The sequence below is a fragment of the Schistocerca gregaria genome, chromosome 6 (assembly GCF_023897955.1).
Source record: "Schistocerca gregaria isolate iqSchGreg1 chromosome 6, iqSchGreg1.2, whole genome shotgun sequence".
Classification (NCBI taxonomy): domain Eukaryota; kingdom Metazoa; phylum Arthropoda; class Insecta; order Orthoptera; family Acrididae; genus Schistocerca; species Schistocerca gregaria.
In genome coordinates, this window is record NC_064925.1 from 336,115,634 (window position 1) to 336,129,486 (window position 13,853).

General features: G+C 39.7%; 1 protein-coding gene across 4 annotated transcripts in view; it reads left to right on the forward strand.

The window, feature by feature from the left end:
• Window positions 1-13,853, forward strand: part of LOC126278299 (tetratricopeptide repeat protein 8) — a 60,322-nt gene that overhangs the window by 14,170 nt on the left and 32,299 nt on the right. For all 4 annotated transcript variants that reach the window (XM_049978311.1, XM_049978310.1, XM_049978313.1 and 1 more), the window contains exon 5: window positions 505-654. In XM_049978311.1, the coding sequence (XP_049834268.1) occupies window positions 505-654 (150 nt within the window). The remainder of the gene's footprint in view (window positions 1-504; window positions 655-13,853) is intronic.

Here is a 13,853-nt window from a genome sequence, read left to right on the forward strand (position 1 = left end):
ATATGTAACCTTGTGAATGAAGTCCTTCCGAAATAGAAAACACGCACAAACACATTCACACAAGTGCCACCCTCACGCACATGGCCACAGCCTCTGGCCACTTTATTCACATATAGTGGAGAACTGCTGAATTGAGATACATAAAGGAAAAAAAAAATGACTGTTCTTATCATCCCATAGCTATTACCTGCATTCTAAAATGTGCGTTGTAAATATTTATAGGTAAGGAGTGACCAGTGTTTCTGTTGATCAGTTTGTGTGCTTAAGTTGAAACGATGTAGATGGGTAAATGGTGAGGAAGTTTTACATGAAAAATGTAGGTAAACTGCTTCATCATGTGATGTATAGAGGTTCATTGAGTCCTGAACCTTGAAGAAGGAGTTTTCTTTCTGAAGTACAGTACATATAAACTCAACAAAAAATTAAAATATAGACATGTGAACAACTTTCATTAATAAAATATATTACTTGGTCTGGTTATAATTTTTTTGTTTTTTGTTGCAGGTTGTTTGAGGGCATGAACAAGATAACAGTCTCTGTAAAATATTATAAAGACATTCTGAAGGAAGATGCCACCCATGTTGAGGCTATAGCATGCATAGGGATGCAACACTTTTATACAGACCAACCAGAGGTAGCTCTTCGATTTTACAGGTTAGATTTATTCCAGTAGTTCATTGCTCTTTTTTTTTCAGTTTAGAAAGTAAAGAAGAGAAAGATACACAAATCACTATTTAGCTCAGTTATAAATGTGGCACACTCAAACTAAGAAAAAAATTGAATTTTTGAACTTGAAAACTCTGATTCACATTGTTAGCCTGATGACTTGTTTCGATTCTGTGCGATTTTCTTATACTGTTTTGAGGCAATTGTAATGCTTTAAGAATTTACACGTAAATTCTGGAACCACTCAACTTTCTGCCTCCTCAAACACTAGAGATAAGTGAGAGAGAGAGCCTATTTACTGCACAACACATATCTGTGTATGCAAGATTGACGTTTGTCATGGGAAAACAGGAGCTGCATTAGACAAACGACACTGACAAGTGTTTGCCTTAAGCACCACAGACACTGTGGGAGAGGATATGGAGTAATTAAATGCTACTCTTTGCTGTATTAGTGAATGGGATTGTTGGGAAAAAAAAGAAAAATGAACATTTGACTATAGACTTTTAACTCACTTCATATCTTAGCTCTGAACGAAGCAAGTCATAGGGGATATCTATAAATTATTTGTTTGTTAAAACCAGACGATTGTGGTTATGTTTAATTGTATCTAACGGGTGTTGTCATAGTTGACTTACAAGAATTTGTATGTTTATGTGAAACTTGTGGAGATGAAAATATACCTAAATTGAACTGTAAGTATGAGGTCACCGAGGTATTTCCAGTGAGAGGGAGAGAGTATTTGTTACTTCCTCTAACCAGTGATGATCGATGCAGCCGCATATCTAGAGAAGAGGATCAGCTAAAAGTTTCAAGTAAGTCAACTGCAGTAAGAGAAGTGTTAAGATTACAATCCAGCTTTGCACCGCTTCTCTTGTCACCAAAACCGTTAGAACATGGTGACTGACATGATCAAGACTCGAAGAAAGAGGAATTTCGAAACAAAATAAAAATAAAAGGATATTGTGAGTTGCCATAGCAGCCATTAGTAACAAGACAGGGAAATGGTTCACAGAGTTGGATTCTGCATAAACGGCAAAAAGAAATGAAAATTAATAAATATGATATAAGAAAAGACACAAGGAAAATTTCAACAGTTTAGACTAAGAAGAGTTACGATGAGACCTATTCAACGACGAAGATCCAGTGTGAGGAGTAAGCAGCCCGCACACACATAGTGGGGGTGTGGACCCTGTAACCAGCAATCGACACTGACGACACCAGCTGCTGCTCATTGGTGCTGACTACAAATCTGTTCACCAATGCTAAAACTAACCTTTGATTTCACCGGCACAGATTGCACGCCTGCTCACCAATGCAACCTAAAACTCTATGCCGGGTGAGTGAAAGACAGTTAATTGAGTGTGAAATTAAGGACACTGTTCAATAATAGACTTTTAGTATAGGTATTATACTTAGAGGTTAATTTTGGTTTTAATGATAACTCAATCTAAAAGTAGGAAGAATGTGGATCAAGAACAGCAACTCACAGAACCAGCCACCGCTATTAGAGTGACTAGGGAAATGCCAGACTGGACTGAAGCAGTGAATTTAATCAAAGCTCAAAACACCCAAATTACTACTTTAAGTAAAAATCTAGAAGCTCAGAGTTTAAGTTAAATTCAGCTACTTTAAAACAAGAACTAAGTCTTAAGTTAGATTCAGTAAATACTCAGTTAAATGATAGATTAGCTGAACAATAGGTGGATTCAGTTGGTATAAGAAAGGAACTAAGTGCTACTTTAAGTGAAAAACTAGAAGCACAGGGTGAGGTTTTAAATGTTAAGTTCAATGCCTTAAATGATAAAGTGGAGAGTTTGAAATTAGATTTAAAGAACGAATTAAGTAATTCCCTTGCCATTCATGTAAACCAACTGTTCACTGACTTTAGTCGGACACAGAATAACCAATTTCAGTACATAGATAAAAAACTAGAATTCGATATTGAAGATAAATTTAATAATGTAGAAACTGAACTTAGCGAAAAGTTAGGATCATTTCAAAGTGTATCCAGTGTTACTTTTGATGCTGTAAAGCATAGGCTGCACCCCTTAAAAGAGAGTTTGGACAAGTGTCAAATTGCAGATGTGACCATTTGAGTAGACGACATGGAACGAAATGTTAAAGAGAAACTAGCCACTTCAGACAAAGTAAATATAAGCAATCTGGAGGAACAGGTAGAGGAAATAATTGACCGAAAAGTTGCCGAGAGGGTAACTCCCAACAACATCTCTTCAAATTTAGCTTCATAACTTAATGATACTAAGAGAAAAATAGGTAATTTATTGAAAGAATTCAAACTTATCCAGGATAAGGTAGACAAGAAGGTGATTTCTCCTAACATGGTGTTAACCAGTGAGGTAATGACCGACCTACAATGGGGGGCAAATTCTGGACTATCCAGACAGTTTCCGAAGTTTAAGCTAGATGAGGAAGTATATCCTACTCATTTTATGAAAAGGTTTAATCAAGCCTTGCCAAAAAAACTGAAAAGATTGAATTTGCGGTGGGGTACCTTTTTGGAGAAGCGTCAGAGTGGGGCACAGTGAACATAGAGACTTTTTCGTCTTGGGCAAACTTCCAGAAAAAGTTTAAGGACAAGTATTGGTCAGTGTGCACCCAGGAAAAACTAATATCCAACTTGTGGGACCCAAAGTATTACAACAGTTCGGGAGTGAGCTCCCTGCCGTCATCTCGGATAAGCAGCAGCAAGCCGTACTCTTAGCTCACTTATTTGTTTCATAGTTTAATTCTTGATTTCTCTGAATGTTTTTGAGTAATTGCATAGTTTAACTCATAAATTTCGTGCGTATTATAGTATTTGAGAGTTGTAGCATCGCGTTTTGGTACCCGTGTAGTGCAAATTCGCATAGACATCAGTCATCTGTTTATTTTGAATGGCTTGTGAGATAAAAGAGAGGAAAAAAATTGTTAGCAATGGACAGGGACTGCACCTGTTGTGTGCAGATTCAGGCGGAATTGGCCACTATCCGTATGGCAGGAAGAAAGCCATTGTGCACTCCATGTACATACCGGGGAGAGTCATCCAAGATGTGGAAAGGGTCCTTCCGGATGCCATGAAGGGTACAGGGTGCAGCGAACTGCAGGTTGTGGCTCATGTTGGCACTAATGACGTGTGTGTCTATGGATCGGAAGAGATTGTCTCTGGTTTCTGGCAGCTATCTATTTGGTGAAGACTGCCAGTCTTGCTAGCTAGATGAAGGCAGAGCTCACCATCTGCAGCATCGTCGACAGGACCAATTGCGAACCTTTGGTACAGAGCCGAGTGGAGGGTCTTGAATCAGAGGCTCAGACAGTTCTGCGACCGTGTAGGCTACAGATTCCTGGACTTGCGCCATAGGGTGGTGGGGTTTCGGGTTCCGCTAAATAGGTCAGAACATTAATCACATAACGTAAATCTACTGTCTGGGTGAGTCAAATGGATGATGATGATGATGATGATGATTTAATTTGTTGTTCTGCTTGAAGGGTAGTCTGTGTTAGAATTTTTGTGTAAATAATTCAAAAAAGTGAGTGTGTGTGTGTGTGTGTGTGTGTGTGTGTGTGTAATTTCACAGGAGTTTAAAATGTACTGCAGATGACATCCTAATCTAAGTTTTTATTTTTTAAAAGTTAAATAGATATTTTGGATCCATGCAATATTTTATATCAGGCTAAACCAGAGTCTTCAATGGCACCGTGCTTGAAGACTTGCAGTCAAACCACCCTTGTTAATTGACTACAGCTACCAAACTCGTTGTTCACAACTGTGCTTTCATAGTTGCTTTCTCTTTCAATTTACCACTGTGCCTCCATTGACTCTGAACCAACTTGAGTTATTGACATAATTCTGGAATAGTTTCATTTTTTAAAACTTCTCTCGATTTTTGATGAAGAAATGTCGTATTCCTAAAGCTAGAATTCGTTTTTCCCTTTGGTTCACTTTTACGTTTGCCATTATGTAGTAAAAGAAGATCATCTCATTTTCTTGTTTAATTGTTGTTTAATTTTAGAATTTTTCTATTTAGTGTAATTTTAGTTTTAGAGTTAAAGATATGAGGACCTTGAACATAAAGGACATGATAAAAATTCCAGTAACAATCTGCAGATAAGAAAAGAAACATAATAATCATACTCATAGCATTGACATTGTGGTCCAAGATGCTTGAGTTGTCGGTTGTATGTGTGTGAATGGTGTGTCTCTTTTTTACTGATGAAGGCTGTGGCCAAAAGCTTTATGTAAGTGTCTTTTAATTGTGCCTGTCGGCAACTTGACATGTCTTTTTTATGGTAAGTAGCAATCTGTTTTCTCCTACATTGTTGATATTCCTACCTGGACTTTACATTGTTTAATCGTAATCACATGTAGACATCTTTGTGTAAGCAGGTGTTATTCATTTGATCACACATTATGATCAATAAAGCCAGTCATGAAGCAGAGCCTTTAGAAATGTGAAACAAGTCAAATCATATATTGTGCTGTAACATACCGTTTTGAGGAAAATGATGCATTACCCCGTGTCTCCTGACCTACATATCACCTTTGTGACTGTAGGAAGAGGGTGTTTTAAATTTTGTCACGCATACTGTGGCAGAATTTGTTTCTGTCGTAGATGTGCACAGATGTAGATGGTTGCAATATGTTGTTTGGGCAGTTATTCCATGCTCCTACACTCATGTCCAGGAATTGCAGTGCGGGCCACAGAACAGCAAACATTGTGACAACTGTGGAGCTGTCACAGTAAATGAAGGCAGTACTCGTTTGAGAGAACTGTACTGAAAGAGACTGCTTTTGTGTACAGTCTCCTATAAACTTCTGTAAACAAATTGCGTGTGAAATGTCTTCATATTGTAATGAAAATCAAGACATACATAATTTATGTAGAAGAACTTTATGTCCCTTCCCTAAAGTAACATTTCAGCTAGCACAGAAGTAGTGGTGAAGAAGTCTACAACTGGGAGACACATGTGTTTGTTCCGACATAGTACTCCAGTACAGGTGGTCAGAATTAATAAGCAGCTGCATCTGAAATCTTTCCACAGTCAACCAACATAGAATGTGAGAATAGGAAATATTTAACAAGAACTGTAATTTGGATCTTTTTGATGTATATGATACTACATTGCAAAGGTTACACTAAATTGTGTAAATGTATGAGCCTGTGTTGTAATATTGTTTATTCACTGCATTGGTGAATTTAAGTCACCGGGAGAGTAATTAACATGAAATATCATTAACATAACATTATATCTAATCATTAACTGAAAATACGTTAAGACATATGTAGACAAATGCCTAACCTAGCATTTACGAAATTTGTACATGGAAACGTGATAGCTAGTGTTCTTTAGCTAACCATAAAGTTTCAAAATTCATGTTAGTGATCAAAGCAAAACAGTATTTATAAAGTTATTAACCAAAGTAATTCAAACATTGTTGTAGAAAGGCATTTTTTGTAATTCGGTCAAGATAATTGTGATATTTCAGAATGTTAACTGATTTATAAATGCAAAGTGCCTCAAACCTTTTGTGTCAAATTGAAACAATTGATAGCTGATCCACAACTGATTACATTGAGATAGGGAACCAGTGGTCAGAAATATATGCTTATTGTGTTATGGACATTCAGCACACACCACATAAACATATGTCCACATGATGCCTCTTTTGTCATGTATAATAACAGATGCATGGGAATAAAAGAGCGTGCACAAAAATTTGTGGGTAGACTACATGTATGCATGGGTGTTCTCGTGTCCATACATTGCTTCAGTGTGGAAGCAATCTGCTATGAATTCCCTTCTTTGGTTGGGAGCTTCTGTTGTGTTTATTGTGATGAAAAGGTGACAGAAAGAGAAAGCACAAAAGTGACTGTAGGTAAATGAGTATCTAAATAACAACAGTATGAGAGATACAAGGTGGTGATAATATTTTGTGAGCAAATTTCAAAGGAGATCACAGTGAGACTTTAGATTTCTGCTTGAGAACCTACAGTGATAAGCCTGGCAATAAAATTTTGTTAGCTATTAAATAGTGACTTATATACCAGTTTCTATTCTTCATTTCAAAACAAAGCATTTCAGTAGTTATTCCTGAAATCATTTCAGTAGTTATTCCTGAAATTGAGAAATATTGAAGGGGGAGGTTCTTAATCATTATAGGAAGGTTAATTAACTTTCAATGCGTCGTTTGCATTTTATTTGCTTATGTAACTTTAATGATGAAAGATGATAGGAAGATTAACATCCTTCCACTTGAAAACTCTGGGACTTTCATAGTCATGAGAATCAGCTTCCCCCCCCCCCCCCTCCCCCCCACCAAATGTCAGGCTTCCCAGTTGTGCTTTTAAGTTGCTGTAGCATGAATATTCATCCAGTTTTCATATAGGCTCACACTTTTCATAAGTTTTTGGCTTATTCTTCTCAGTTTTTCTACTTCTAAATATTTGTATAGTATTTGACACTCAGGAAAACAAATCTCAAATTTTTATTCAAGTAATCTTCAGAAGGGGCACTCCGTACTACTTTCTTCTTTGTCTGTAATCATGTATAAACTTAAGTATGCTTCCTTAGGAGTCAGCAGACATTATTGCGCATAATTTGCTTCACAGTCTAAGCTCAACACATTACACAATCGAACACATGTGGGCCTCGGCTACCTGTTGTCTGCTAAAAAGTGCATTTTATGCACAGCCTCCATTTCCAGGAAATTATGTAGGCACAAATGCACACGCGTAGTTGCACTGTTAGAAATTTACACACTTGTGCAAAGTTGAACACAAAAAAGGCATCATATGGATGCATCTTAACAGCAACGTAGCTCATAGTAATTGTTCAAATCGATGACCGCCAGTCTCAATGCATGTATTACAATGGTGCATGCAGTTCTGCCGCACTCTTGCAAAGATCCCAGGGGTACAGTGTGGAGAGTACTAGTACACTGTGGAGAGTACTGAGGAACAAGTATAACTTACCTATCATAAAGAATGTGTGCAAGCATTGGGACTAGTGAATTTTGAGCCCCGTCTCACTTTTGTGGATGGATTATCCATCACAGTCCTGTAGTGCCAAACTTTGTACAGTTTTTATTGTTCGTGGATGAGGCCTCATTCACCTGTGATGGTATTTTCAACAGCTGTAACAACCATGTCTGGAGTGAGGACAATCCCCATGCCACCCACACTGGTGGCCACTAGCAACAATTCTCTGCCCAGCATACATTCGTGCATTGGTAGTGATCACCTAATAGGATCTTATTTGCTATATTCCTGTTTGACTGGTCAACATTACCTAGTGTTCCTGTGAGACGTGCTGCCATAATTCTTGGAGACTGTACCCCTTGTTGTGTGCAAAAGGATGTGGTTTGAACATGACAATATACCAGCCTACTTCGACATTAATGTTCACAAGCAGCTGAACAACATGTATCCTCATCGTTGGATTGGAAGGGGAAGTGCTGTCCCATGGCCAGCACAATCACCATGTCTCGCATCTCTAGACTTTTTCCTCTGGGGTTACAACAAGATGTAGGTCTATGAAATCCTGGTAGGAATGGATAAAAATTTGCTTGCTAAAATGCAAGCTGCTTGTCTCCTGGTACAACAGACACCAGGGATCTTTGGAGAGTGTGGCAGAACTTTATGTGTCAATGACATACATGTTGGCAACAGGCGGTTGTCACTTTGCACAATTACTATGATCTACGTTGTTGTTATGCAGTACACACAAATAAGCACCCTATCTCAATATAATCGGTTGTTGACTCACTGTCACTTCTTTCAATTTGACCCAGAAGGATTGAAACGCCTTGTACTGTAACATATTATAGAACCAAATTCTGTAAAATTGTAAAAGCAATCAAATTTTAACTGATAACTTTAAAAAGTCTCTTTGAAACAACATATGAACTCACATGTGATTATTAAAAAGTATATAAGAAACAACAGTTTAGACGTGGTAAATCATCTTGTAGACAGTAAACTTGTGTCAGTGTGTGGTGCAATAAATAAGTTTTTTTTTTCTTTTTTCCTTGACTATTTCACTGTTTCGGCTCCATCATTAGATTTGATTAACTAGACGTGTAGCTCCTGACACGTCAGAAGAAATCATACATTCATTTCAGGTGGAGACTATACAACCTCGCTCAGAAACAGATATCTGGTACCCTATCCCTCCAGTCAGCCATCGCCTCCAAAAGTCCTACTATCCTGTCACAGAGGAGCATGCCCTCATGTCTCAGTAGTACGCAGGGGTGGAGCAACTGAATCACTTTCTCAGCCAGGGTTTCGACTACCTCTGAAATAAGGAATGTACTGCTTGTTAACCTTCCCTGTTCTCCCACAGTGGTATTCCACCACCCACTGAACCTACAACATCCTCCTCTATCCCTGTTGTGTCTAGGAATCCTGCATACTCAGTTCGCTAGACAAACAATCAAACAACTCGCATTAATGAGCTTTGTTACAACAAAACAGTTACAATACTTAAGTTTGATAGATGTGTTTCAAGCAAAGGGTGATAGACAAAATAATCAGTCTTCTTCAGAATAGACAAACTCAAGTCTGTGCTACATCAAGAATGATAGATGCTACAATGTGTTGGCTAATGAAGTGGCTAACATTGAGGCTGCTATCAAAGTGGGCTGCCCTCAGTCGAGCGTGGCGCTTATGTCCTTTTCATCTAGGGGCCACTGCTGTTGCATTGTATCCTTGGGGGAGGTCGCTCAGCATGTGGTTGGCTGACCTCTTCTCACAGCTGTCTCTTCTCTGTCATTCCCGACTAGTGTGCCAGTGCTGACTTTACGCTGCAGCATTCCTCCACCCCCAAAGTGACTGACTGTTGTCATATATGGAGCACAGGAACGGGGAGGGGGAGAAGCAGGGGTGTGGACACTCTCATGGACCAGAAGCTGTAGCTGCAGGGGACATCAGACATCCAGTCATAAGCCACCATTCAGCCTTCACTCTGATGGAAACGTTTCCTGGAAAATGCCCATAAGGGTATGTGTCCACTTCCTGAGGCCCATAACATGATGTAGAAGATGTTGGCCACTGCAATGTGGGTGGAGCCAGCTCCATCAGTAGGACGAGAGGAGGCGAAGGCTCCATCTCCATGGGGTCGTCCTGCAGTGTCGTGCTGACACCCTCTGGCAGCTGCTGTGGCCACACTGTCCTTGGGATTTGTGAATCTGGAGGAAGAGATACAGAAGGATCGCCGTGCACGTAACAATGGCAAATTTGATTGTAAGGTCGGCACAGAAATCTCTCTGGGCCTGCAATGAGATAATGCATGTGCCAAGCCAACGAAAGATCTCGCCTTGTGCCCACTGTCTGCTGTCACAAAAAAACCTGAAAAAAATTGGTGCTGGATGCTGAGGTGGGTCGAGCAGTGTCCAATGGCAGGAGCTGTGAAGCAATTCTGATACCAAAGGTTCATCTCGTGGATACAAATGACAGGAGGTGGGAAACAGTCGAAATGTTTGCTCTCTGGTGTGAGCGGTGCAAAGTTTGGCCAACTGCCGCTTGAAGGTTTTGACAAAACGTTCCGCTTCGCCGTTTGACTGTGGATGGAACAGTGCACTAGTTAGATGCTGTATGCCATTGTGTTCACAGAATGTTTCAAATTCATTCGATGTAAACCAAGGGTTATTTTCCAACACTATGACTTTAGGCAAAAAATAGAAGACAACGCCTGAGCTGTGCTTTGTGACATCATTTAGCTCATTGGCACAGCAAAAGGAAACTTGCTGTAAGAGTCTACCATAATCAACCAACGATTGTTCCGAAAAGATCCCGCAAATTCTCTGTGCACACGTTGCCACTGTGATTGCGACTTAGGCCAGGCAGAGAATATTTGTGACATTGGCTTATCTATTTGGGTGTCCATACGCTGCCAAGTAGTGTTGACACGTTAACTGTTTTGTACAAACAATCCTCCAGTGTCCTTGGTGAAGTAACTGCAACACTTCTTTTTGCAAAACTTTGGGGATAAACACACTTGACTGTTCACTGTCATTCTGAACAAGAATCATACCTTGCTGTGTAGTGAGAGTATGTTGTTGTGCGAAGTGTCAGTGCACTACAGAGTTCTTTATGTTATGCAATGAGTGAGGCCAAGCTGTGTGAATGTATGTTAACAAAATGTTCAAATTTGAATCAGCTTCCGTTCTCTGTGCAGTTTTCCTATAGTTCAGAATTGTGAGCATCGATGTGATGAGAAGATTCAGCAGAAGCATCAAAGTCTGTATCAGGGCCAATCGGAAGACATGAAAGTGCTTTCACTTTACCATTTTAAGCTGTGGGACAATACAGAATCTCGTACTGGTATTGAGACATCAACAAAGCCCATCTTTGTAATTTTTGGGCAGTTCATAGAGGAACCAGCTTCTTTGGATGAAACAAGGACTGCATGGGCTGTGATCCATTACTAAGTAGAATTTTCTGTCATACAAATAGTGGTGTAATTTGGTGACACCATACACAATAGCCAATGCCTCTTTCTCTATCTGTGAATGGTTACACTGAGCTGTGGACAACATTTTTGATGCGAAAGCAATAGGCCTGTCTTTATCACCAAATCTGTGTGAAAACACTGCACCGATTCCGTAAGAAGAAGAATCAACTTGCAACACAACCGGTTTGTCAGGATCAAAGTGAACCAAGCATCAATCACTGACCAATGCATCTTTAAGTTTTTGAAAAGCTTCTTAGCACTCATCTCTCCAAACAAAGGGGACGTTCTTGCAACACAAGCGATGCAATGGAGCTGAAATTCGTGCAGCAATCGATATTGAGCACATATAATAGTTCATTTTCCCTTACACTGACTGAAATTCTGTGACATTGCGATGAACTGGTAGGTCACGTATGGCTAACAAATGTGACTAAAGAGGATGTACACATTGACTGACTGACATGACCAAGATACTGCAACTCATGTTTAAAAAAAAAAAAAAACATTTGTACAGTCTACACTTTAGTCCTGCATCAGATAACACACAAAACGAAGCACGAAAATTTGCAGTATGAACTGCTACAACAATATCATCCAAATAGTTTAAACTTTTTGGTACTTAAGCAGTCGTATGTTCTAAATACTGTTGGAAAATGTTGGGTGTGGAAGCACTGCCAAAAGGAAAATGCAAAAATTTAAACAAGCCCATATGAGTGTCCACAACACATACAGCGTTAGATTCTTCATCTAGTGGTATTTGAAGATATGCATCGCACAAATCAATTTTTGAAAAGTAGCGACCAGTGCCTAATCTGTCCATGAGATCCTGTGGGCATGGCAATGGATGAGTAGCAATCGCAGTTTGTGGGTTGACTGTAGACTTAGTCAACACAGAGGCAAATACAACCTGAAGGTTTGGGGAGCAAAACCAGTGGAGTTGCCCATTGACTAGCTTGTATGGGCACAATAGCTCTGCTGTCTTGCGATTCTCTGAGTTCAGCAGCCACTTTGTCCCATAATGTAATGGGACCAGTTCTGGTGCAGCAAAATTTCAGCTTAACATTGTCTTTCATAATAATATGTGCAAAAAAATCGTTAGTCTTGACTAAACCTTCAGAAAAGAGTTCAGGGAATACTCTCAGCAAGCTGGCTACATTGTCTTTGGCATTGAATGCAGTCACTGACAACACCTTGTCCTGAGTTTTAAAGCCAAACAAATCAAGGCCAAATATGTTCTCACAATCATTTGATTGTAGCACCATGAAAGTCACAGTTCGTGTATGTGAGCGATACGTGGCAGGCAAAGTACATTTTCTGAGAATGAGAATATCTTGTCCATTACCGCCGTCAGGTACATGCTAGTTTTAGACAGACGTGGGGAGCCTAATAGTTCATGTGTGTTATGATTCAGCAATGTAACAGAGGTACCCATGTCAGACTGAAATTTCACACATTTTCCATTAAAATGCAAGTGAACAAAAAGATTGTTGGACTGGCGTAGCACTAGGGAAACTGTTTGCTTGCTAGTTTCGCTAATGCCTGCAGCAGGCTTTGAACACTGCATTGATTACATGGGCCTTGTGACTAGATTTTTGTGAGTGGGCAGAATACTTACATTTGTTCCGTTGTAAATACACAGATTGTACGTGACCTTCCTTGCCACAAGCGTAACACTGTGCTTGTCTGGACAGGCAATCTTGGCATTTGTGCCTTGAATAGCACCGAGGGCATGACTTCATTCTGTTCACTGTTGTAGCCACCTGTTTAGGGAACTGTTTACATTGCTTGGTGCCTGGGTGTTGTTGCTGCCTACTGGGCCGGTTGTGAGCAAGGGATGACTCAACCCAATAAATTGGCGGTTACCGGTACTCAGATTTATCGGCCACCAGGCACCTGAATCATACTGATATAGAATTTGCACTATGTGATGAAATGATGGATCTGACTGTTTCAAAATCTGTTAGAGAACAGATTGACATCAGTTACATTGTACACGATCACATCACACAATATAATATGTGAATATAAATCACCACAAGCACATTCGAATTTGCATTTTCTTATCATACCCTGAAAATCTGTTACACACTAACAATAAGTTTGTTCTGGCCTTTTCTTGCAATGAAAGAATTGGTACCTAGCTGCCAACACATTCACTTGTTGGTCATAATAGTTAGTTGGAGAACCTACAACCTGATCATGGGAAAGTTCACTCGGAGTGGTATTAGGGAAGAATTTCTGAACAGATGAAAGACTGCACTTCCTACCCTTGACAAAAAGTAATGTGGTTTCACAGTACCTGATACTTTGTGAGCAATGATGTGGGCTTCATACAGTTGTGACCACTCGAACCATTCCTCTTCTTTTTTGTTAAACTGATGAAAAGGCGATATGGCACTCAGAGCTACAATTGTTGCATGTTGGTTGGGTGGTCGCACTGTACTTGTGTCTTGGTTGGCGAGTAACTGCTGTACCGTGTTTAGAAATTTTGCAGTCTGCAGCGTCTGAAACTGAAACATCTGTGTTAGCTGCATGCATCTATCGCTTGCAGCTGAGGCGCCTGAGCAGGGCTTGGGAAAGATGGTTTGCTTGTTTTGGAATAGGCAAATGCAAGAAACAGAGACTGCAAGCAGTAGAAACAAGCACACAAGCAAAGAAAATTTCTGCAACACCCACATAAAAACACTGAATAGAAAGAAACACTGTAAAAGACATTGTTAAAACACGCAAACACA